This window comes from Pseudoliparis swirei, chromosome 3 (assembly GCF_029220125.1).
Source record: "Pseudoliparis swirei isolate HS2019 ecotype Mariana Trench chromosome 3, NWPU_hadal_v1, whole genome shotgun sequence".
Lineage (NCBI taxonomy): Eukaryota > Metazoa > Chordata > Actinopteri > Perciformes > Liparidae > Pseudoliparis > Pseudoliparis swirei.
In genome coordinates this window covers 25,166,502-25,192,650 of record NC_079390.1, presented here as the reverse complement: position 1 = coordinate 25,192,650, position 26,149 = coordinate 25,166,502, and the positions used below count along the sequence as shown (strand labels likewise).

The window sequence follows — 26,149 nt, the reverse complement described above, 5'->3', positions numbered from 1 at the left end:
CTGGCCTACAGAGACCGGATAGCCCATTGCAACAGGTCCGGCCCCCCATACTGCCGCAGCACCATCCACAAAATCCCTAGAGTTAAGACAAGTGGCGGTGCGTCCTGTTAATATTAATCTGATTTATTGAAGGGACCGTAATGTCTAGGTTCCGGCAAAACATCAGAAGAGACGCACTTTGCCTGTGAGGAGACAGAGATATTGTGTCTGCAGCTCAAGGGCAGCTACACACCTGACAGTATTCAACATTCACACTTGTTATCAATATTTACACATACCAAGATGGGCGCACGGCCAACAGACAGCCCCCACCCGAAGTCGAGGATGGGATATGCACCTGCGACGAGATCTGGGTATAAAAGATGGAATCTTGATGTGCTAAGGGTAGTGTGGTTTTCGGGCTTCAACTTGCATGTTGAGGAGAGCTCCCCGTGGTTTGTACTTTGCTTTTGATCAGTGAATAAACGTCTCCTTAAAGGAGAGAACTACAGCGGACTCGTATTATTGTAGAAGCTCTTCCAGGCGGTTCAATTCTGAATTACGTTACAGTCCATAGAGGGCGCTAGGGCGCCGCCCCTCTTAAAATGTTGAGATGGGGAAAGAAAGAAGAAGAGAAAAATATAATATATACTGTCAAAAAACATTATCTACCAAATAATTTAAATAGCAAATATACCGTGTTGATGCGCTAAATGTGTGTGGGAGACCGTCAGCCTGTCAACAACCACTTAAGTTAATGTGACATTAATAATATATCGCCACTCATCCTCACGGAGAGAAGCCCCTCCCCATTTTCGGGTCGCCGGCCCAACGTGTCTGTGCGGCAGCGAGCAAACATTTCAAGGTTGTTTCGGCAAGGACGGCTTCTCATTGGAGGATGACACGTGATTCTTGGGGCGCAAACATTTGCACCCTGGCCAATGACATTGTTTTTTTATTTCACGTGACTGGACTATTCGGCCAATCAGAGACCGGTATCGTTCCCTCAGCCCAGAGAGCTCCACGGAGCTACGCGAGCAGGTAGCTAACGGAGCTGTTAGCTGGAGCTCAGTGAGTAATGCTGTTTAGTTTCCCCTGTCTGTTGTTCCAAAGGGACTGAAACTCTCTGGACTACAACGGGGGGAGGGGTCTAAAGAGCTGCAGACAAGTGGAAAGCACGAATGTTAACGCAGCATCTAGCTAACAGCATGGAGCTAATGAGCTAACAGCATGGAGCTAACTAGCTAACAGCATGGAGCTAACGAGCTAACAGCATGAAGCTAACCCTGTTTGCAGAGCAGCAGAAGGAGACCAAACTGCATCGAACACAACGAAGAAGTTCTGAAACAGACACATTCCCTCCAGAATAATGAAGCAGGTTACAGACATGATTGACTTTAACCAGAGAGTTATGGAGAAGACCTTTAAAGAGAGGAGGCTACTTGTCTTTACAGTAGTGGGTCTACTCTGTCACCCAATGTAACATGTGATCTCTCTCTGACTCTATTCTGCTCTGAACCTCTTTCATGTGAGGGTGAAACTCTTTTATTCTGTAAACCTCTGAAGCCCCGCCCCCCATGTTCCTTAAAGCTGCTCTGAGCCTCTCATGCCCAAAGTCAGTGTGTTGATAGTTGTTATTGGAAAGTGTTGAGCACGGTGTGTTCTTTAAATAAAGCTTTGTTTTTTTACAATATTCTACTCAAAACCTATTTTCTTCTCATTGTTGAGTGCTATTTAAACCGCGTTGCCCAACTGCGCCCCCCCCCAAAAAAATTTCACCAGCCGCCACTGATTAAGACCCGGTGAAAATCTTTTCCAATTCCACAAAGCACATGTAGACTGGTTGGGCAAACTCCCAGGACCCCCTCAGTCGTCTTGCGAGAGTAAAGCGCTGAACAACTATTCGAAGACCGGGACGAAATCCAAACTCCTCCTCTTGAATCCGAGGTTCAACAAATGCTTGGAGCCTCCTTTACACCATCCTGGCATGAGCTTTCCTGGGAATACCTTTTTGACTACCTTAGGGATATGGATGCGACCCCCCCAGGTTTTGAGGTGCTGCCTCCTCTCCAGGGGACATGTTGGTTGGGTTTAGGAGTCCCTCAAAGTGCTCTTTCCACCGCCTGACGATGTCCCCTGCCCGGGTCAGCAGGATAGTCCGTCCGGTATTCCCAGTTTACCTAATACACTTTTGGGTTTGCCAAGTCTTTCCAGCCGGCTCCCCTGCTATTTGATCCAACTCACCACGAGGTGGTGACAAGGTGACATCTCTGCTCCTCTCTTCACCCGAGTATCCAAGACATACGGCCGCAGATCAGATACAATTACAAAATCGATCATTGATTTTCATCATTGATGTTCTGGTACCAGGTCCACTTATGAGCCACCTTATGTTCGAACGCGGTGTTCATTATGGTCTGTAGCACAGAAGTCCAATAGCGAGACAATACTCGGGTTCAGATAGTGAGTATTCCCACAACCGCCCAGTGCCTCTCACCATGGGCAACTCGAGAAAAAGTCAAAAGTCCAACCCTTCTCCAGGAGCTGTGCCTGGAAGTGAGCCCAACTATATCAAGCTTGTACCACCCCACCTCCTGCACCAGCTCTTTCCTCGCTCAAGAGGTGCCAGTGATCAGCTCGCCCGGGACCCCTGTCTGGCCCGTCCCCTGGTCTACACAACCCGAACCCAACGCTTATCCCTGCGGCTATTGGGTACACAGGGTAGCTGCTCCGTGTTGTTTCTTCCGGCTGAGCCAGACCTGGCCCCATGGGCTAAGGCCCGGGCCACCAGATGCTCGCCGGGATGTTCCCCTCATGTGTCTGGCTGTGGGACGGTGCCCCGGTTCCCCTTGTCCGGGTGAGGTGGCTGAAGTCCCTGTGCCACTATCTATCAGGGGTTTTTGACCGCTTTTAGTCTGGACTCCCCTGGGACCTGCTTGCCTTGAGGACCACATAGCTACCAGGATCACTCAGCCACTCCCACACGTTACCGTGGCGATTCGCAGCATCACATGAGAACATGTGTTCTCCAATAGGAGGAGCCCACATGTCCTCATCATATCAGTTAAGACATGCTTTGTTTTGAAGGGCAGCGTGTCTCACCTGATGACGGTGGGGTAGAGCTCTCCGGTGTACAGGTAAACGGTGGTGAAGGAAGCCGAGGTGAAACCTTTACCGAGACACGCCAACACGGTCCTCATGGTCTGCATGTCTGTGTGTTCATGAAGTTAAATGGTAAAGAGCCATAATATGATTTATTTAATTTGAAGGGGGGGGGGGGGGTCAGTGAGGGTCCTCACCAGCATAGAAAAATAAAACGTGTTTGTATAATAGGGTTTTCTGTCCACACTCGAACCCATGATCTTTACATAATAAACTTCTGTCTTCACAGGAAGTCACACTGAGGCAACAAAAGCTCTTCGTCACGTTTAAAACGACGACATCACTCTAGTCACTTCAAACGTGACAATTTATTGCACAAACAAAATGTAAAGGCCTATAGTGTCTTTCATAGTGCATTTGCTACCTGCATGTTTTATCGTTTTTTTATGTTTTAGTGTTTTAGTGTGTATAATTGTGTGTATACCGTGTATTAACTAATATGTATTGATGTCATTAAGGTTTCTTACCTGTTGGGACGAAGATATTGGCGAAGATGATGAGAGCCGACACAAAGAGACAGGTGGCCTGAGAGACCCTCCTCCCCAGGTAAGTGAGCATGCCCAGAGCCATCAGTTTGGCGGGAAAATCAACAGCTCCAAAAATGATCTGCATCAGGTAGATACTCACCTAGACCAACCAGCAACCAATAGGAGGACACGAAGAGTGAGACCAAAGGGAACATAAATCAACATGAAAGGTCATGTCATGTGACCAGGTGAACAATAGATGTCATGTGACCAGATGAACAATAGATGTCATGTGACCAGATGAACAATAGATGTCATGTGACCAGATGAACAATAGATGTCATGTGACTAGATGAACAATAGATGTCATGTGACTAGATGAACAATAGATGTCATGTGACTAGATGAACAATAGATGTCATGTGACCAGATGAACAATATATGTCATGTGACTAGATGAACAATAGATATCATGTGACTAGATGAACAATAGATGTCATGTGACTAGATGAACAATAGATGTCGTGTGACTAAATGAACAATAGATGTCGTGTGACCAGATGAACAATAGATGTTGTGTGACCAGGTGAACAATAGAGGTCATGTGACTAGATGAACAATAGATGTCATGTGACCAGATGAACAATAGATGTCATGTGACTAGATGAACAATAGATGTCATGTGACCAGATGAACAATAGATGTCATGTGACCAGGTGAACAATAGATGTCATGTGACTAGATGAACAATAGATGTCATGTGACTAGATGAACAATATATGTCATGTGACTAGATGAACAATAGATGTCATGTGACTAGATGAACAATAGATGTCATGTGACTAGATGAACAATAGATGTCATGTGACTAAATGAACAATAGATGTTGTGTGACCAGATGAACAATAGATGTCGTGTGACCAGGTGAACAATAGAGGTCATGTGACTAGATGAACAATAGATGTCATGTGACCAGATGAACAATAGATGTCATGTGACTAGATGAACAATAGATGTCATGTGACCAGATGAACAATAGATGTCATGTGACCAGATGAACAATAGATGTCATGTGACCAGGTGAACAATAGATGTCATGTGACCAGGTGAACAATAGATGTCATGTGACTAGATGAACAATAGATGTCATGTGACTAGATGAACAATAGATGTCATGTGACCAGATGAACAATAGATGTCATGTGACCAGATGAACAATAGATGTCATGTGACTAGATGAACAATAGATGTCATGTGACTAGATGAACAATAGATGTCATGTGACTAGATGAACAATAGATGTCATGTGACTAAATGAACAATAGATGTCGTGTGACCAGATGAACAATAGATGTCGTGTGACCAGGTGAACAATAGATGTCATGTGACTAGATGAACAATAGATGTCATGTGACCAGATGAACAATAGATGTCATGTGACTAGATGAACAATAGATGTCATGTGACCAGATGAACAATAGATGTCATGTGACCAGATGAACAATATATGTCATGTGACCAGGTGAACAATAGATGTCATGTGACCAGATGAACAATATATGTCATGTGACCAGATGAACAATAGATGTCATGTGACTAGATGAACAATAGATGTCATGTGACCAGGTGTCACCACCCCATGTGACCAGGTGTCACCACCCCAACAACAGACTGTTTCAGCTGCTGCGGTCAGGCAGGCGCCTCCGTAGTCACGCTGCAAGAACAGAGAGACTGAGACGGAGTTTCTTTCCTCAGGCCATCAGGATTGTGAACTCCGACCTCACCAGGACCCCCACATAGACCCACACAACTGCCCCTCTTAGGCACACACACACACACACACACACACACACACACACACACACACACACACACTTACTGTAAATATTGTGTTGTTTTTTATTTGTAAATAGTGTGTACTTGTTGCCCTTGCACATTCCTGCTGAGCATTGCCACTTTCATTTCACTGCACACCCTGTGTGTGTATGTGACAAATAAAACATCTTGAATCTTGAATCTTGAATCTTGAACAATAGATGTCATGTGACCAGATGAACAATAGATGTCATGTGACCAGGTGAACAATAGAGGTCATGTGACCAGATGAACAATATATGTCATGTGACCAGATGAACAATAGATGTCATGTGACCAGATGATCAATAGATGTCCCCGCCCACTCCTCCTCTACCTCCACCTGATGGATCATGGAGGTCTGGATCGTGGTCCATGCCGACTACCAACTATTATACACTCTGTCAGACTCAATGAATGTGTTGCTACTCTGTAAGGATTCCTTATCCTGATGGCGCCGCGAAAGGTCGCCTCGGTGTGTTGGTGCGCGATGTTTTTTATTGTTTTCGTTTTAAATACTGTTTTCTGCTGGGATTCCCAGAGCTCTTTCACCAGAGAAGAACTCTTGAACATCAGGGGAACAACTCCAGCGGATTTACTTCCAACGTTTTTAACTTCTGTGGAGTTACTGGACATTTTTGTAAAAGGTGTGCTCACCTTCGCCCACGTGGTGAAACGCGGGAGAGAAAGCGTTCGGGGCGCTTATGCGGCTACGGAAGCGGGGATCTCGTACAGCGCTGCGGGCATATTTCTCTCAACGTCCGCTCACTGTGCAACAAACTGGGCGAACTCCAGCTGCTGGTGGGAGAGACAGAGACTTCTCCTCATCCTCCGTTCTGTGTTTCACGGAATCATGGCTTAGTGGCTCGATACCAGACTCTGCGCTCCAGCTCGCTGGCTTCCAGCTGTTCGGCGGACCGGGCCACGGAGCTCTCCGTAAAAAAAGGGTGGAGAATCTGCTTTTACCTCAACAACGGCTGGTGCAACGACGTAACGGTGATTCTACAGCACTGTTCGCCGGACCTGGAATCTTTTATCATCCACTGCAAACCCTTCTACTCCCCGTGAGTTCGCTTCATTCATCCTGGCGGAGTTTACATGCCGCCGGGGAACGTGCACGAGGCACAGCGGACCCTCGCCGAACAGATACGGTGTGTGGGCGGACCTTCCCGGACTCTTTAGTTATTGTACTGGGATTTTAACAAAGGAAACCTCAGCCACGAACTCCTAAATATAGACAGTTAATTAAATGCCCTACCAGAGAGAAGAGCATTCTGGACCACTGCTACACAACAATCAGCAGGGCCTATCACGCCGTCCCTCGAGCTGCACTGGGAAACTCTGACCACGTCATGGTTCATCTGATTCCCTCATACAGGCAGAGACTAAAGCTCTGCAAACCTGTGGTGAGGAAGTTCAAGAAGTGGACCAGTGAGGCTCTGGAGGATCTACGGGCGTGCTTTGACTGTACTGACTGGGATGTCTTCAGGACTGCTACCAACAGCCTGGATGAGTACACAGAGGCTGTAACTTCCTACATCAGCTTCTGTGAGGACAGCTGTATTCCATCCAGCTCCAGGGTGAGTTATAACAACGACAAACCCTGGTTCTGGCGGAGCTCAGGAAGCTAAGACTGCAGAAGGACCAGGCATTCAGGAGTGGGGCCAAGGACCTGTACACAGAGTCCAAATACAGGTTTAGCAAGGCGGTGAGAGATGCTAAACGACTGTACTCTGAGAAACTGCAACAGCAGCTCTCAGCAAACGACTCTGCTTCTGTCTGGAGAGGCTCAGGCAGATCACCAACTACAAGCCCAAATCACCCCACTCCATGAACAATGTGCTTCTGGCAGATGAGCTAAATGAGTTCTACTGCCGCTTTGAAAGACAATGGAGCAGTCCTGAGACAATCCCCCACAGCCCCACCAACAAGCCACAGACCATCAGCCCACCCTCCCCAGCCCATCAGGGGCTCACACCTCTGGAGCACCCTCCATCAACTCAGCGACGCCCCTCGTCATCCTGGAGAGAGACGTCAACAGGCTGTTCAAAAAGCAGAACCCCATAAAGCAGCGGGCCCGGACTCCGTCTCCCCTCCACCCTGAAGCACTGTGCTGACCAGCTGTCTCCGGTGTTCACCGACATCTTCAACACCTCCCTGGAGACATGCCACGTTCCAGCCTGCTTCAAGGCCTCCACCATCATCCCCGTCCCCAAAAAACCCAAGATCACAGGACTCAATGACTACAGGCCCATCGCCCTGACCTCTGTGGTCATGAAGTCCTTTGAACGCTTGGTCCTGTCACACCTCAAGACCATCACCGACCCACTCCTGGACCCCCTGCAGTTCGCCTACAGAGCCAACAGGTCTGCAGACGATGCAGTCAACATGGCCCTTCACTACATCCTCCAGCATCTGGACTCCCGAGGAACCTACGTTAGGATCCTGTTTGTGGACTTCAGCTCTGCCTTCAATTCCATCATCCCGTCCCTGCTGCAGGACAAGCTCTCCCAGCTGCACGTGCCCGACTCCACCTGCAGGTGGATCACAGACTTCCTGACCGACAGGAAGCAGCACGTGAGGCTGGGGAAACACGTCTCAGGCTCCCGGACCACCAGCACGGGTTCCCCAAGGCTGTGTTCTCTCCCTCTGCTGTTCTCCCTGTACACCAACAGCTGCACCTCCAGTCACCAGTCCGTCAAGCTCCTAAAGTTCGCGGATGACACCACCCTCATTGGACTCATCTCTGGCGGGGCGAGACCGCCTACAGGTGGGAGACTGACCACCTGGTGACCTGGTGCAGCCAGAACAACCTGGAGCTCAACGCTCTGAAGACAGTGGAGATGGTTGTGGATTTCAGGAGGAATGCAGCCCCACCCGCCCTCTCATCCTGTGTGACTCCCCGTCGGCGCTGTGAGTCCTACCGCTTCCTGGGCTCCATCATCTCCCAGGACCTCAAGTGGGAGCTGAACATCGGCTCCATCTCCAAGAAGGCCCAGCAGAGGATGTTCTTCCTGAGGCAGCTGAGGAAATTCAACCTGCCAGGGAAGATGATGGTACAGTTCTACACGGCCATCGTTGAGTCCATCATCTGCTCCTCCATCACCGTCTGGCACCCTGCAGCCACAGCCAAAGACAAGCGCAGGCTGCAGAGCATCATCCGCTCGGCCGAGAGGGTTATCGGTTGCAATCTGCCTTCCCTCCAGGTCCTGTTCACTTCCAGGTCACTGAAGCGGGCCAGAAAGATTGTCGCCGACCCTCCCACCCTGGACACTCCTGTTGAGTCCCTCCCTCGGGAGGAGGCTGCAGTCCATCATGACCACGACCTCCCGCCACACCAATAGCTTTTTCCCGGCGGTCGGGCTCATCAATGGACCTCGGGACTGACTGACTGTCACCCCCAGGACTACCACCTCTTCTTCCACCTTCCTCTCTCCTCCTTCTTCCCGCTCCTTCCTCTTCCTCCTCCTCCCTCTTCCTCCCACTCCTCCTCCCTCCTTGCGTTGATTGTTGTTTGTCATGTCCAAATGTTGCACCTTCCACCAAAAAAAATTCCTCGTTTGTTTGTGAAAACATTCATTCTTTGGCAATAAACCTGTTTCTGATTCTGATTCTGATTCTGATTCTGGTCACATGACATCTATTGATCATCTGGTCACATGACATATATTGTTCATCTGGTCACATGACATCTATTGTTCATCTGGTCACATGACATCTATTGTTCATCTGGTCACATGACATCTATTGTTCACCTGGTCACATGACATCTATTGTTCATCTGGTCACATGACATCTATTGTTCATCTGGTCACATGACATCTATTGATCATCTGGTCACATGACATCTATTGATCATCTGGTCACATGACATCTATTGTTCATCTAGTCACATCTGGCAGTGAACAAAATGAAAGGCTTCACCTAGTGAGGGATCAAAAAATTTTCAAGAGCATGTAAATATAACCCCGAATCCTGATCATGGCAAAAGACCAGACGAACTGGACAAGGAACACTGGGAGACAGGGGAATCGGAAGCACATGGTAACAAGACACAGGTGGGGACCAATCAGGGGCGTGGGGCTGACACTGGATGAGCATAGAGACAGGTGATGATGACAGGTGAAAGTCAAATCAGAAGCCTGGAATGAGAGAAAGCGAACATAAATGACATGAACCTCTCTAGCATATCTGTCGGTGCACAACAAGTTAATTAAATGCCCTACCAGAGAGAAGAGCATTCTTGGACCATCACACACAACAACTAGCAGGCCTTATCACCGTCCTCGAGCTGGCACTGGGAAACCCTGACCACGTCATAAGGAAACCAATCTCGATTCCCTTTGCTGGCCAGGCAGAGACTAAAGCCTGCAAACCTGTGGTGAGGAAGTTCAAGCCAGTGGACCAGTGAGGCTCTGGAGGATCTCACGGGCGTGCTTTGGACTGTACTGACTGGGATGGTCTTCACAGGACTGCTACCAACAGCCTGGATGAGTACACAGAGGCTAAAATCTCTCACATCAGCTTTCTGTGGAGGACAGCTGTATTCCATCCTAGCCCGGTGAGTTATAACAACGACAAACCCTGGTTCACATGCCGTGGAGCTCAGAAGCTAAGACTGCAGAAGCGACCAGGCATTACAGGAGTGGGGCCAAGGACCTGCACACAGAGTCCAAATACAGGTTTAGCAAGGCGGTGAGAGATGCTAAATGACTGTGGCCTCTGGAGAAATCAGTGAAGCAACCAGCAGCTCTCAGCAAACGACACTCAAGCTCTGTCTGAGAGGGTCAGCAGATCACCAACTATGCTTCCAAATCACCCCACCTCCATGAACAATGTGCTTCTGGCAGATGAGCTTAAATGAGTTCTACTGTCAGCTTTGAAAGATCAATGGAGTGCAGTCCTGAGACAACTCTCACAGCCCCACCCTCAACAAGCCACAGACCATCAGCCCACCCTCCCCAGCCCATCAGGGCTCACACCGAGCACCCTCCATCAACTCCAGCGACGCCCGCCATCCTGGAGAGAGACATCAACAGGCTGTTCAAAAGAGAACCCCGCAAAGCAGCGGGCCCGGACTCCGCCTCCCTCCACCCTGAAGCACCCAGCGACTAGCCGTCCCGGTGTTCACCCACATTCCCAACACCTCCCTGGAGACATGCATGCCCAGCCTGCTTCAAGGCCTCCCACCATCATCCCCTGCCCCCAAAAACCCAAGATCACAGGACTCATAATGACTACAGGCCCACGCCTGACCTCTGTGGCTGCTGAAGTCCCTTGAATCAGCTTGGTCCTGGCTTTCACCTCAAGACCATCACCCACCACTCCTGGACCTCACACCCTGAGCACTCCCTCCATCAACTCAGCTGACGCCCCTGGCCATCCTGGAGAGAGACATCACCAGGTTGTTCACAAAGCAGAACCCCGAAAGCAGCGGGTTCCGGACCTGCTCTCCCTCCACCCCTGAAGCACTGTAGCTGATCTCAGCTGTCTCCGTGTTCACCGGCATCTTCAACACTCCCTGAGACATGCTGCGTTCCAGCCTGCTTCAAAGCACTCCACCATCATCCCCGCCCCTCAAAACCCAAGATCACACAGGACTCAATGACCACAGGCCTATCGCTTCCTGACCTTCAGTGGGTCATGAAGTCCTTGAACGCTGGTCCTGTCGCCACCTGCAAGACCATCACCGTCTACCCACTCCTGGACCCCTGCAGCCTCACTCACAGAGCCAACAGGTCTGCAGACGATGCAGTCAACATGGCCCTTCACTAAGCATCCTCCAGCATCTGACCCTGAGAACCTTGGCATGAGATCCTGTTTGTGGACTCCCAGCCTGCCTTCAATTCCATCATCCTCGTCCCCTGCTGCAGGACAAGCTTCCCAGCTGCACGTGCCCTGACTCCACCTGTGGGCAGGTGGGATCACAGACTCTGACCGACAGGAAGCAGCACGAGGCTGGGGGAACACGTCTCAGGCTCCCGGACCACCAGCACGGGGTTCCCCTGCAAGGCTGTGTTCTCCTTTCCCTCTGCTGTTCCTCCTGTAGCCACCAACAGCTGCACCTCCAGTCACCAGTCCACAGCTTCCTAAAAGTTCATGGATGACACCAACCCTCATTGGACTCATCTCTGGCGGGACGAGACCGCCAGGTGGGAGACTTACCACCTGGTGACCTGGTGCAGCCAGAACAACCTGGAGCTCAAACGCCTCCAAAGACAGTGGAGATGGTTGTGATTTCAGAGGAATGCAGCCCCACCCCGCCTCCCTCTCATCCTTGTGTGACTCTGGCACGACGCTGTGGAGTCCTACTGCCTGCCTGGCTCCATCATTCCCAGGACCCTCAAGTGGGAGCTGAACATCGGCTCCATCTCCAAGAAGGCCCAGCAGAGGATGTTCTTCCTGAGGCAGCTGAGGAAATTCAACCTGCCAGGGAAGATGATGCGTACAGTTCTACACGGCCATCGTTGAGTCCATCATCTGCTCCTCCATCACCGCCCTGGGCACCCTGCAGCCACAGCCAAAGACAAGCGCAGGCTGCAGAGCATCATCCGCCGGCCGAGGTGGGGTTATCGGTTGCAATCTGCCTTCCCTCCAGGTCCTGTTCACTTCCAGGCCGTCAGCTGAAGCGGGCCAGAAAGATTGTCGCCGGCACCCCTCCCACCCTGACACCCCTTGTTCGAGTCCCTCCCTCGGGAGGAGGCTGCGGTCCATCATACCACGACCTCACCGCCGCCTACACCTCCCTGTTCAATAGCGCTTTTTCCGACGCGGGTCGTCGGGCTCATCACTGGACCCCGTGACTGACTGACTGTCACCCCCAGGTCTACCACCTCCTCTTCCACCTTCCTCTCTCTCCCTCCTTCCTCGCTTCCCGCCTCCTTCCTCTCCTCCTCCTCTTCCTCCCACCTCCTCCCTCCTTGCGTTGATTGTTGTTTGTCATGTCCAAATGTTGCAACCTTCCACCAAAAAAAATTCCTCGCTTGTTTGTGAAAACATTCATTCTCTTGGCAATAAACCTGTTTCTGATTCTTCGACCCTGATTCTGATTCCTGATTCTGGTCACATGACATCTATTGATCATCTGGTCACATGACATATATTGTTCATCTGGTCTGCCGACATGACATCTATTGTCTATCTGGTCAACATGACATCTATTGTTCATCTGGTCACATGACATCTATTGTTCCACCTGGTCACATGACATCTATTGTTCATCATGATGTCCACGTATGACATCTGGTTGTTCATCTGGTCAACATGACATCTGGCTTGATCATCTGGTCACATGACATCTATTGATCATCTGGTCACATGACATCTATTGTTCATCTAGTCACATGACATCTATTGTTCACCTGGTCACATGACATCTATTGATCATCTGGTCACATGACATCTATTGTTCATCTAGTCACATGACATCTATTGTTCATCTAGTCACATGACATCTATTGATCATCTGGTCACATGACATCTATTGTTCATCTAGTCACATGACATCTATTGTTCATCTGGTCATGACATCTATTGTTCATCTGGTCACATGACATCTATTGTTCATCTGGTCACATGACACTTATATTGTTCATCTAGTCGTTATTATGACATCTATTGTTCATCTGGCTCACATGACATCTATTGTCTATCTGGTCACATGACATCTATTGATCATCGGTCACATGACATCTATTGATCATCTGGTCACATGACATCTATTGTTCATCTAGTCACATGACATCTATTGATCATCTGGTCACATGACATCTATTGTTCTGTCCATCCTGGAGAGGGATACTCCTCTGTTGCTCTCCTGAAGATTTCTTCACTTCTTTCCCCAGTTGAAAGATTTTTTTTCTTTTTTCCCTGATACGATGTGAGGTCAAAGGTCAGGTATGTCTATGTGTACAGATTGTAAAGCCTTCTGAGGAAAATTGGTAATTTTTGATTTGGGGCTGAACAAAATGAACTGAATAGAATAGAACCTCTTGTATTTTTGATGTCTCTATCTTTAGACGCACATGATCCGAACCTCTAGTCTCAGGTGGATCAGGTGCACAGCAAGATTCCAGCAAAGCTCACATTTAGCATTAATGCTATTGATGTAACTCACCCCGAACTTCTGGAGGTCCATTGCCAAACCGTAGTATGCAAAACTGGTGGAGAACCTGCAGAGAAAGACATACGGCTGGATAGGTAGACAGGTAGACAGGTAGACAGGTGGATAGTTAGACGAAGTGGACAGTTAGACAGGTGGACAGGTAGACAGGGGATTAGATAGACAGGTGGACAGATAGACAGGTAGACAGGTGGACAGTTAGACGAAGTGGACAGGTAGACAGGTAGACAGGTGGACAGGTAGACATTCAATTCAATTCAATTCAGTTTATTTGTATAGCCCAATTTCACAAATTACAAATTTGTCTCGGAGTGCTTTACAATCTGTACACATAGACATCCCTGCCCCAAAACCTCACATCGGACCAGGAAAAACTCCCAAATAACCCTTCAGGGGGACATGTAGACAGGTGGACAGGTAGACGAAGTGGACAGGTAGACAGGTAGACAGGTGGACAGGTGGACAGGTGGACAGGTAGACAGGTGGACAGGTGGACAGGTGGACAGGTAGACATGTAGACAGGTAGACAGGTGGACAGGTAGACAGGTGGACAGGTAGACAGGTGGACAGGTAGACAGGTAGACAGGTGGACAGGTAGACAGGTAGACAGGTAGACAGGTGGACAGGTGGACAGGTAGACAGGTGGACAGGTGGACAGGTGAGCGTGATTGCGTAGACAGGTAGACAGGCAGACAGGTGGACAGGTGACAGGGTGGTTGGGACAGGTAGACAGGTAGACAGGCAGACAGGTAGACAGGCAGACAGGCAGATGTAGACAGGACAGGTGGCCAGGCATTGCTGCAGTATTGTGTGGACAGGTGCAGATTGCTTATTAGTGACAGGTGGACATGGACAGGTGGACAGGTGACAGTGGACAGGTGGACAGGTGAGGCAGACAGGTGGACAGGTGGACAGGTAGACAGGTGGACAGGTGACAGGTGACAGGTGGGAGGTGTAGACAGGTGATGGTGACAGGATTACGTGGACAGGTAGACAGGTAGACAGGCAGACAGGTGGACAGGCAGTAGGTGACAGGTGGACAGGTGATCAGGCACAGGTAGACAGGTGGACAGGTGGACAGGTAGACAGGTAGACAGGTAGACAGGTGGACAGGTGGACAGGTGATTGCGGCAGGTGGACACAGGTAGACAGGTAGACAGGTAGACAGGTAGACAGTAGACAGGTAGACAGGTAGACATGTAGACAGGTAGACAGGTAGACAGGTAGACAGGTAGACAGGTAGACATGTAGACAGGTAGACAGGTGGACATGTAGACAGGTAGACAGGTAGACAGGTGGACAGGTAGACAGGTAGACAGGTAGACAGGTAGACAGGTAGACAGGTGAGTTGCAGGGACGGGTGGACAGGTAGACAGGTGGACAGGTAGACAGGTGGACAGGTAGACAGGTAGACAGGTGGACAGGTAGACAGGTAGACAGGTAGACAGGTGGACAGGTGGACAGGTAGACAGGTAGACAGGTGGACAGGTAGACAGGTGGACAGGTAGACAGGTGGACAGGTAGACAGGTAGACAGGTGGACAGGTGGACAGGTGGACAGGTGGACAGGTAGACAGGTAGACAGGTAGACAGGTAGACAGGTAGACAGGTGGACAGGTAGACAGGTAGACATGTAGACAGGTGGACAGGTAGACAGGTAGACATGTAGACAGGTAGACAGGTAGACAGGTAGACAGGTAGACAGGTGGACAGGTAGACAGGTGGACAGGTAGACAGGTGGACAGGTGGACAGGTAGACAGGTAGACAGGTAGACAGGTGGACAGGTAGACAGGTAGACAGGTAGACAGGTGGACAGGTGGACAGGTAGACATGTAGGCAGGTGGACAGGTGGACAGGTAGACAGGTAGACAGGTGGACAGGTAGACAGGTGGACAGGTGGACAGGTGGACATGTGGGCAACTGTGACTCAGTGTTGGGGTCATCCTTCAATCAGAGGATCGGCAGCTTGACCCCTGACCTACGGTGTGTGAATGTTGGTGAGTTCTGATGGACAGGTGGCACCTTGCATGGTAAGTAAGTAAGTAAGTAAGTAAATCTTTATTTGTATAGCACCCTTCACAACACGAATGTACAAAGTGCTTCACATCCTTAAAATAGGTAAGATAAAAATAATAAAAAAATAAAATAAAATAAAATAACATCAAACAGATCATTTACGATTTAAAATCAGAACATAGAACGTAGCTCCTCCCATCAGTATATGTATAAGTGTGAAAAGTTTTCAAGCTCCTCCTCTTTTATGAACCAGCTCCACCTTCAGTCCTGGAGACTCCGCCCCCTCATGGAGACTGAAGACTTTCCTCCTGAACCAGGTTCACCTGGAGAGACCTGGAGATGCTGCTAGAGGCTGAGAGGCTGAGGGGGACGTTAGGATACACTGAGATCCTCTCCTCTCTCCTTAAGGACGCTGAGGATACACAGAGCTCCTCTCTCCTCTCCTTATGGACGCTTAGGATACACTGGAGTCTTCCTCTCTCCTATGGACGTTAGGACACTGTTTCTCTCCTCTCCTTATGGACGGTTAGGGCACTGAGCTTCTCTCCTCTCCTTAGGATGCTTAGGATACACTGAACTCCCTCATCCTCTCTCCTTAAGGATGTTTAGGATACACTGAGCTCCTCTATCCTCTCCTTCCCAAGGATGTTTGAGATACACTGGGCTCCTCTCTCCTTGGGCAACTTAGGATACACTGAGCTCTCTCTCCTCATATGTGGACGCCAGACACCGAGCTTCTCTCCTTATGGACCTCGGATACACTGAGCCCTCTCCTCTCCTCTCCTCCTTAGGGACACGGATACACTGAGCCCTCTCTCCTCTCTCTATGGACACTTAGACACACTGAGCCCTCTCCCTCTCCTCTCTCTCTAGGACACTTAGACACACTGAGCTCCTCTCTCCTCTCCCTATGGATGCTTAGGATACACTGGCTCCTCTCCTCCTCTCTCCTTATGGACGCTTAGGATACACTGAGCTCCTCTCTCCTCTCCTCTCTCCTTATGGACGCTTAGGATACACTGAGCCCCTCTCCTCTCCTCTCTCCTTATGGACGTTTAGGATACACTGAGCTCCTCTCTCCTCTCCTCTCCTCTCTCCTTAGGGACACTTAGGATACACTGAGCTCCTCTCTCCTTATGGACACTTAGGATACACTGAGCTCCTCTCTCCTCTCCTCTCTCCTTATGGACGCTTAGGATACACTGAGCCCCTCTCTCCTCTCCTCTCTCCTTAGGGACACTTAGATACACTGAGCCCTCTCCTCTCTCCTTATGGACGCTTAGGATACACTGAGCTCCTCTCTCTCTCTCCTTAGGGACGTTTAGGATACACTGAGCTCCTCTCTCCTATGGACACTTAGGGACACTTGCTCCCCCTCCTCTCCTCCTCTCCTTCCTTATATGGACGCTTAGGACACACTGAGCCCTCTCTCCTCTCTCCTTATGGACGCTTAGGATACACTGAGCTCCTCTCTCCTCTGGACGCTTAGGACACTGAGCCCTCCTCTCTCCTTATGGACACTTAGGATACACTGAGCTTCTCTCTCCTCTCTCCTTAAGGTCGCCTAGGATACACTGAGCGACTCTCTCCACTCTCCTTAAGGCTGTTTAGATACACTGAGCCCTCTCCTCTCTCTCCTTATGGACGCTTAGGATACACTGAGCTCCTCTCTTCTCTCTCCTTATGGACGGTTAGGATACACTGAGCTTCTCTCTCCTCTCTCCTTAGGGACGTTTAGGATACACTGAACTCCTCTATCCTCTCTCCTTAAGGATGTTTAGGATACACTGAGCTCCTCTCTCCTTATGGACGCTTAGGATACACTGAGCTTCTCTCTCCTCTCTCCTTATGGACGCTTAGGATACACTGAGCTCCTCTCTCCTTATGGACGCTTAGGATACACTGAGCTCCTCTCTTTATGGACGCTTAGGATACACTGAGCTCCTCTCCTCTCTCCTTAGGACGTTTAGGATACACTGAGCTCTCTCCTCTCTCCTTATGGACGCTTAGGATACACTGAGCCCTCTCCTCTCTCCTTATGGACGATTAGGATACACTGAGCTTCTCCTCTCCTTATGGACGCTTAGGATACACTGAGCTCCTCTCTCCTTATGGACGCCTTAGGATACACTGAGCTCCTCTCTCCTTATGGACGCCAGGACACACTGAGCTCCTCTCTCCTCCTCTCTCCTTGTGGATGCTTAGGATACACTGAGCTCCTCTCTCCTCTCCTCTCTCCTTGTGGATGCTTAGGATACACTGAGCTCCTCTCCTCTCTCCTTATGGACGTCCAGGACACACTGAGCCCCTCTCCTCTCTCCTTATGGTCGCTAGGATACACTGAGCCCTCTCTCCTCTCTCCCTCTCATATGGACGCTTAGGATACACTGAGCTCCTCTCTCCTCTCATCTCTCCTTGTGGATGCTTAGGATACACTGAGCTCCTCTCCTCTCTCCTCTCTCCTTATGGACGCTTAGGATACACTGAGCTCCTCTCTCCTCTCCTTATGGATGGTTAGGATACACTGAGCACCTCTCTCCTCTCCTCTCTCCTTATGGACGTCTAGGATACACTGAGCTCCTCTCTCCTCTCCTCTCTCCTTATGGATGAATCTTCATCTCTCCATCACACATCACTAACTCTGCTTCCTCTCCTGAGTCCTTGTGGCTCCAGGTCTCAGAGGGACCATTGGACCTGCTGGGTCTCATGCCTCCTGCCTGGTGGCTCCTCCCCCCAATGGACCTGACTGTGTCTGAAGCCAGTCCTGCCTCCTGCATCCCACCCCTGGCCTCATTGGTCTGGCCTCTTTCGCGATGCCTCCTGTGTGGTGGGCCGGCCTCCTGCCTCTGTGGCCCTGCCCCCTCCGATGGCCCTGCTGGTCACATGACATCTATTGTTCATCTGGTCACATGACATCTATTGTTCTGTCCATCCTGGAGAGGGATCCTCCTCTGTTGCTCTCCTGAAGGGTTCTTACATTTTTCTCTTTTTTGTGAGGTCAAAGGTCAGGGATGTCTATGTGTACAGATTGTAAAGCCCTCTGAGGAAAATTGGTAACTCGTCAAATTGGGCTTTATAGAATGAACTGAAGTGAATTGAGTGGGTGAATGATGACATGTAGTGTTAAAGTGCTTTGAGTGTCTGGAAGACTAGAAACGTAGAACAGGTCCATTTACTATTCAACACAAGTGGATTTCTTTTCCAGATCTCCTTTATAATTCTAATTATTTATTTAATCACAGGACCCAGCAGTGCTGACTGGGCCAATGGAATCTGAAACACTTGTATTTTGATTCAAGACAAAGCCAAGATATGTTATAATAAGAGTTCCTAACTCACACATATGTTGCTCTGCTGCTCTCTAAAATGTATAATCTCCCTTTTATTCACTGTCAATAAAAAGTCTCCTTAATAAACTCATAATGGGCAGCATATTGTGGAGAATAATCTGCAACCAACACATATATTGTCATCCGGGCTATACAAAATTAAATGAATTGAATTGATGGCTTTGTAAAATATGCAGTAGCATCAACCCCAGAGCAAATGAACTGACACTCCAAAAGGTCGCTACTCATCCAGTAGAGTCTGGCTCTCACCACAGAATAGATGATCAAGACCTGAACTACTTTTATAATCCACCAACACTCCATGAAACGCTGGCTAATTATTCAGGCTATTCTGGAGGGAAGCTGGATAATGCTTATGAGCTGTCCTGATCAGGGATGTGATAGCTGTGTCATGTGGCTTAGTCTGGGCCAGACGAGGCATTCCTAAGCCAGTTTCCAAGGCCACATATCCATTTACAGATTTCATTATAAAAGTGTCTATTAAATAGAATGTAAAATGTTAAATGGACTGTATAGTTTATCTCTTTTCTAGTGTTCCAACCGCTCAAAGTGCTTTAACACTAGATGACATCATTCAGCCATTCACACCCATTTATACACTGATAGAAGGAGCTACACTGATGGGAGGAGCTACTATGCAAGGTGCCACCTCCCATAAGGACTAACTAACATTCACACAGCGTCGACCAGCCTCGGGAGTATTCGGTGTTAGGTGTCTTGTCGAAGAACACATGGTCACGGACTGGCTGAGCCGGACTGGCCGATCCTCTGATTGAAGGACGACTGAGCCTCAGCCACAGGTAGAAGAGGATTATGACTCATTACTAGAATCAGTTTCCCCAATTTGCGATTCTCTCTTCAAAAATCTCTTGAAGACCCTCCACCTTCGATCCAAATCAAAACTGATAGTATTGGAACTGAGGTCACGGTATAGCAAGGGTGTTTTCTAACCAGACAACCACCAGGCAGATGGAGATCCGCCTCATCCCTCTCGTCCTCAGTAGATCGTATGCCGTGAACGTCGAATGACTCGACTCGATCTCCTTCTTCATGTGAGAGTGCAGAACCTGCAGGGGACATCGAACTGACCTCAGCTTCTGATTGGATATCACACATCCTTAAACACGGGACAGACAGCTCACCTCCAGGGTTAATGTGTCAACAACCCCTGGTTTTCCATTGATCCGAGCGACTCGATGAAGACTCTTTAAGGCCTCCTCAGACCGACGCTTCAGAACCAACCAACGAGCGGACTCTGCGTACCACCTGACCAATCAGAGAGCAGGAAGATCAGAACTCCCCGACCAATCAGAGAGCAGGAAGATAAAGTAGATTCCATGAAAGTGGACTGACCAGCTGTAGCTGAAGAACAGGAACATAGGAACACAGACGATCACCTGTAACTTCCTCCAGTCTCTCAGCCAATAGGCAAGCCCTGCCAGGATCATCTGACCAAAAGTAAAAAAGAAGGAGCTGAGCGTGCCCACTAGCGTCCTCTCTTTGGTCGGGATCCACTCCACCTCTGGAGACAGACGGGGACAGGGACACGCTGAAGAGCCTCTGAGGACACACTGTGAGAACCTGGAGTTCATGAGTGACAGGTAGACAGACAGGTAGACCGACAGGTAGACACACATACAGACAGGTAGACAGACATACAGACAGGCAGACAGACAGGTAGACAGACATACAGACAGGTAGACAGACATACAGACAGGTAGACAGAGAGGCAGACAGACATACAGACAGGTAAACAGAGAGGCAGACAGGTAGACAGACAGGTAGACAGACATACAGACAGGTAGACAGACAGGTAGACAGACATACAGACAAGTAGACAGACATACAGACAGGTAAACAGAGAGGCAGACAGACAGGCAGACAGACATACAGACAGGTAGACAGACATACAGACAGGCAGACAGACAGGTAGACAGACATACAGACAGGTAGACAGACAGGTAGACAGACATACAGACAGGTAGACAGAGAGGCAGACAGACAGGTAGACAGACATACAGACAGGTAGACAGACAAACGGGGAGACAGGTACTCAGTGAGAATGCATTCAGGATGATGCCGGACACCGACATCCCACTCAAAAACCTAAACACGCAATAGGTGGAGTACGTAGGGGAGAGGGCGGAGCTACAACCAAGAATACCAAGTTGCAGGTACGACCAAATTAGGATTGACCGCCTCCCAAACCTGAGAGAGAGAGAGAGAGAGAGATTAGGTTTAGGCAGCTATCCCCGTAAAATCAACATTAACCAACGAGCACTACGTTTGTGGAACCCCCTCAGACTAAGTCCCACCCTCCATGTCAAAGCCCTCCAGAGACCAGGAGCCAGGAGAGAGTCTCCGGAGCCTTCTGTCACCCAGCCAGACCGGACCAGTCGCACACCAACACTGCGTTCCAAATACCAGTTACAGGAAACGCAAGTATAAAGAAAATCAAACTCATTTGAAAAAAGGAACTGAAGGTCAAAGTAGAATGGCAGACCGGTCCTGACCCGGTCCAGGCTCGGTGACCACTTGGTATGGAACACATTATGAAGAGCAGTCCATGTGCAACATGGAGCGGTCATACAGCATCGCTGCACAGCCACTGCTGGCTCACACCTCAGAGCTCCACCACTTGTTTGTATGGAAGTCTGCAGTTTTAACAAGTGAGTTTTACCTGTCTGAAAGACCTCCGAAAATAATGGCTCCCGCTAAAACTCCGCCCATATAGATGGTCTGAATCATCTGTTTCAGAGGACGCAGCGAACACACCAGCTGCCACTGAAACAAAGAGACTCAGAGTGACCGGAGCATGTATGAAGACCACCTCCTGGAGAACCACGACGACCACAACCTGCTAGAGCACCGGTGTCAAACTCAAGACCCAGGGGCCGGATCCGGCGTGCCACGACATTTAGCTACGGCTTTTATGTTGAAGGTCTGCATTTTTTCTGCAGCGGAGTGCCGTATATTTACTCTCCTTCATGCTGCATTCACTACCTCCTAAAGACACACTACTCTCAGACACACCTATATCACACCTCCTATACACACACACTACTATCTCCCATATAGACACACTACTACACTCCTATAGATATGACCTCACACTCCTAAAGACACACTACTACCTCCTATAGACACACTACTACCTCCTATAGACACTACTATCTCCTATAGACACACACCACTCACCCTCCCATGTATATACACACTACTACCTCCTATAGACACACACTACTACCTCCTATAGACACACTACTACCTCCTAAAGACACACTACTACCTCCTATAGACACACTACTACCTCCTATAGACACACTACTACCTCCTATAGACACACTACTACCTCCTATACACACTACTACCTCCTATAGACACACTACTACCTCCTATAATAATACTGACTATCCCTTATAGACACACTACCACTCCCATAGAGGTAGAGTGCATGGCCACACACATATCTCCTATAGACACACTACTACCTCCTATAGAGGTAGTAGAGATGGCTGCTGTTGTGAACCAGTCGGCACATGTAGCCTATGGAGATTGTGCTACTCTTTTATTTTTTGTGTTTATTTTAATATTTTGCTTTACACAAAACAGTTATCGGGCACTAACAATACGCACCGCAGCACACTTTTGGACATAAACTTTTATGAGAAACAAGGGCCTTTTTGTCCACTTTTTCCATCGACCCAGCGTGGCCGGCAGAGATCGTAGACGGTGCCAAATAACCAGACAAATAACAACAGTGGAGCCATGGCTACTACGGGAATAATGATGATTAAAACATCGGGGGAAACGGAGCGGAATTCGGAACAGACTGAGAGTCTCAAGCTCACCAGTCCACCTTTGCCCAGCATCCTTCTTGCTAACGTCCCAGTCTTCTGTGAAAAATAAGATGGATGATTTTAGGGCAAGGACTCAGATTCCAACGGGACATGCGATTGTAACATTCACTGATTTGTCTGATTTGAAAATTTGGCTGGACTTCTCACAGCTGGATCTAGCCATATGCCCAACTGAGTCCTTCTCCATTTTCCGTGCAGACAGAACGGAAGAGTCCGTAAATTTAAGGGTGGAGGGGTTTGCTTCATAAAAACAATATGTGGTGCGACCCCAAGAACATTAAGACTCTTTCGCTCGCTCCTGCATTTAACCTGGAACATCTGATTTCATCTCATGGCGCCCATTCTACCTTCCCGGGAGTTCAGCTCGGTCAATCCACCACAGCCGCCTACATTCCACCTGGGCCAAGCGGACAATCGACGTAGCACTATCGGGACCCACATGATGTGTTGCGTCGGCCCAGATCAGAACAAGTATCCCGACGCTGGCTGTGGTGGGTGGCTGGGACTTTAAATAAGGCAAACCTAAAAAAAAGTCATGTCAACTTCACCAGCACATTACGGTAAAGCTACCAGAGAGGGGGAAAAGAACGTTGGACCACTGCTACACGCCATTCAAGAGAGGCCAAGGCTGTCTCTCTCTCCGTTAGGGGAAATCAGACCATGCCGCCATTTTCTGCTTCGGAGTAGCAAACAAAGGATCGCAGCTGGTAAGCTGTGACGATTAGAACGAACGGTGAATGCGGTCTGACCAATCAGGTGAAATATGACGCTACAGGACGCCTCCGCATCGGCCTGACTGGGGACATGATCCAATCCAGTTCCAGTGACGCTAGCGTAGTTTGGCATATGGAAGTAGCAATTAGAGCCTCATAGCAACGTTAACGGACACCATACGTCATCTAATGCTGGTAAAAGTTAGGTCTTTCCTAACCAAAAGCCGCAAGTGGGTTGATAGATCCATCCGTGGAAGCTGTGGGAACGCCTGCATTCGCTTGCCAAGCCTATAACTCCGGTCTTGTATCCCGCAACATGGACGAGCACAAGGCAGCGGTCTATGGACTGAGGAGGGCTGTGGCTGGACGCCAAAAGGAGGTGTACCGAGACAGAGTGGAATCACAGATGGAGAAAGCTGACACCAGGCGCCATGGCAGGGGCTACGGACTATCACAACCTACCAGAGCAGACCCGCGAATGGTGAGTGCCATTTATCCCTAGCGGACGACCTGAACTCATTTTATGCACGGTTTGAGGCTAGTAACAATAGCGCTGAATTACCAAGCTAACAACAACACTGCTTAGGCGAGCCGAGTTTTGGTGTGGGAGCCCCACCACGGGATGAACACACCTCTGTGACCGGAGAGCACAGTGTGAGGAGGGCTCTGTTGAGGAACACTTCAGAAAGCTGCAGGTCCAGATGGCATATCTGGGCCAGTACTGAAAGACCTGTGCTAACCAGCTAGCTCCTGAGTGTTCCTACCACAATATCTAACCTCTCCTGGCTGAGTCCGTGGGTCCTCGCCTGTCGCCTAAGAGATCCAAACCATTGTCCCTGTGCCCAAGAATGCTTCTCCAGCATGTATGAATGACTACCGACCGTGGCCCCACCTCGGTGGTCATGAAATGCTTTGAGAGGCTTGATAAAGCGCACCACATCTGCGCCTTTCCTCCTTCCTCTGACATGGACTCGCTGTGTCAGTTTGTTTATCGCCCAAACAGATCTTACTTGTTTGATGATGCTTGTCTCCCAGGTACTGGCCACACCATGTTCTCTCATCTGGACAGCCAGAGGGGGGCTGGTGTGGAGACTGCTGGTTCATTGATTATAGTTCAGCTTTCAACACCATAGTCCCTCCAGACTGGCTGCAAGCTGATTGAGCTGGGACTGAACACCCCTGTGTGCTTGGATCCTGACTCCTGACCGCCAGGCCACAGGTGGTCAGGTGGGGCAGACACACCTTCCAAATCCCTTCTCACCCTGAAATACAGGATCCCCAGGGTTGCGTCCTCAGCCCCTATTTCTAGACTCCCCACACACATGTAACTGTGTGGCCAGGTTCAGCTCCACCATCACTGTCAAGTTTCCATGCGGATGACATAAGTGGTGGTGGGGCCTGATTCTACTACAACGCCCATTTGAGGGAAGGGCCTACCTGAGGAAGTTGCCAGATCTGTCACTCTGGGTGCCAGGACAACAGCCTCATCCGCGAATGTCACCAAAACTAAGGAGCTGATTGTGGACTTTAGAGGGTACAACAACAGAGTGATCGACGTATCACCCACTGGGGATTAACGGATCACTGTGGAGAGGGTGAGCGGGTATAAATTACCTGGGAGTCCACATCACCGAGGATCTGACATGGTCAACAAACACAGACACTCTGGTGAGAAAGGCAAGGCAGCGCCTACCACCTCAGTGCAGCTGGAGGAAATTTAAAAAGCTCCTCAGAGGATCCTCTCCAGTCCTCTCTACCTGGAGTCTGTAGAGAGAAGGTCCTGACAGGAAGCATCAAGGCCTGGTTTGGCAACTGCTCCAGCTCAGGACAGGAAGGTTCTGTAGGAGAGTAAGTGCGTCTGGGCTGAGCGCACCATTGAACCACTCCCCAATTTCTGCAGGACTTGTCACTGGAGGTGCAGGAACCAGGAGTTTTGCAGGATCATGGAAGGATCCTCACCACCCCAACAACAGACTGTTTCTTAGCTGCTGCGGTCAGGCAGGCGCCTCCAGAATCACGCCTGCAAGAACAGAGAGACTGAGGGCTGGAGTTTCTTTCCCTCAGGCCATCAGTGATCACAAAACTCCGACCTCACCAGGACCCCCCACATAGACCCACCACAACTGCCCCCTCTTAGGCACACACACCTATCGTAAATATTGTGTTGTTTTTTATTTGTAAATAGTGTACTGTTGCCCTTGTACATTCCTGCTGAGTATTGCCACTTATTTCACTGCACACCTGTGTGTATGTGACAACAAACATCTTAATCTTGAATCTTGAATCTGAATCCATAGGACATCACTACCCTCCTATAGGAGCACTACCACCTCCTGAAGACACACCTACTACCTCCCATAGACACACTACTACCTAGACACACTACTACCCTCCTATAGACACACACTACCTCCTATACACATTAATATCCCATAGACACACTACTACCTCCATAGACACACACTACTACCTCCTATGACACACACCTCCCAAAGACACACCCTACCACCTCCTAGACACACACCTACTACCTCCTTCCTATACACACTACTACACCTCCCAAAGACACACACTACTACCTCCTATAGACACACTACTACCTCCTATACACACTACTACCTCCTAT

At 49.3% G+C, this 26,149-nt stretch overlaps 1 protein-coding gene across 6 annotated transcripts in view; it reads right to left on the bottom strand.

Annotated features, from left to right (window-relative positions):
* LOC130191970 (solute carrier family 23 member 1-like) overlaps positions 1-21,924 on the bottom strand; it is a 63,441-nt gene extending 41,517 nt beyond the window's left edge. Inside the window, exons 1-8 of one of the 6 annotated variants that reach the window (XM_056411762.1) lie at positions 21,631-21,731; positions 21,004-21,158; positions 20,304-20,472; positions 20,093-20,216; positions 19,902-20,017; positions 13,579-13,633; positions 3,609-3,768; positions 3,082-3,190 (exon numbers count right to left, since the gene is read on the bottom strand). In XM_056411762.1, coding sequence (XP_056267737.1) covers positions 3,082-3,190; positions 3,609-3,768; positions 13,579-13,633; positions 19,902-20,017; positions 20,093-20,216; positions 20,304-20,472; positions 21,004-21,158; positions 21,631-21,698 — 956 coding nt within the window. In that variant the 5' untranslated portion in view covers positions 21,699-21,731. Of the gene's footprint in view, positions 1-3,081; positions 3,191-3,608; positions 3,769-13,578; positions 13,634-19,901; positions 20,018-20,092; positions 20,217-20,303; positions 21,159-21,630 lie in introns of all 6 variants that reach the window. The other 5 variants (XM_056411759.1, XM_056411756.1, XM_056411758.1 and 2 more) reach the window with 5 other exon arrangements.
* Between the last annotated feature and the right edge of the window lie 4,225 nt (positions 21,925-26,149).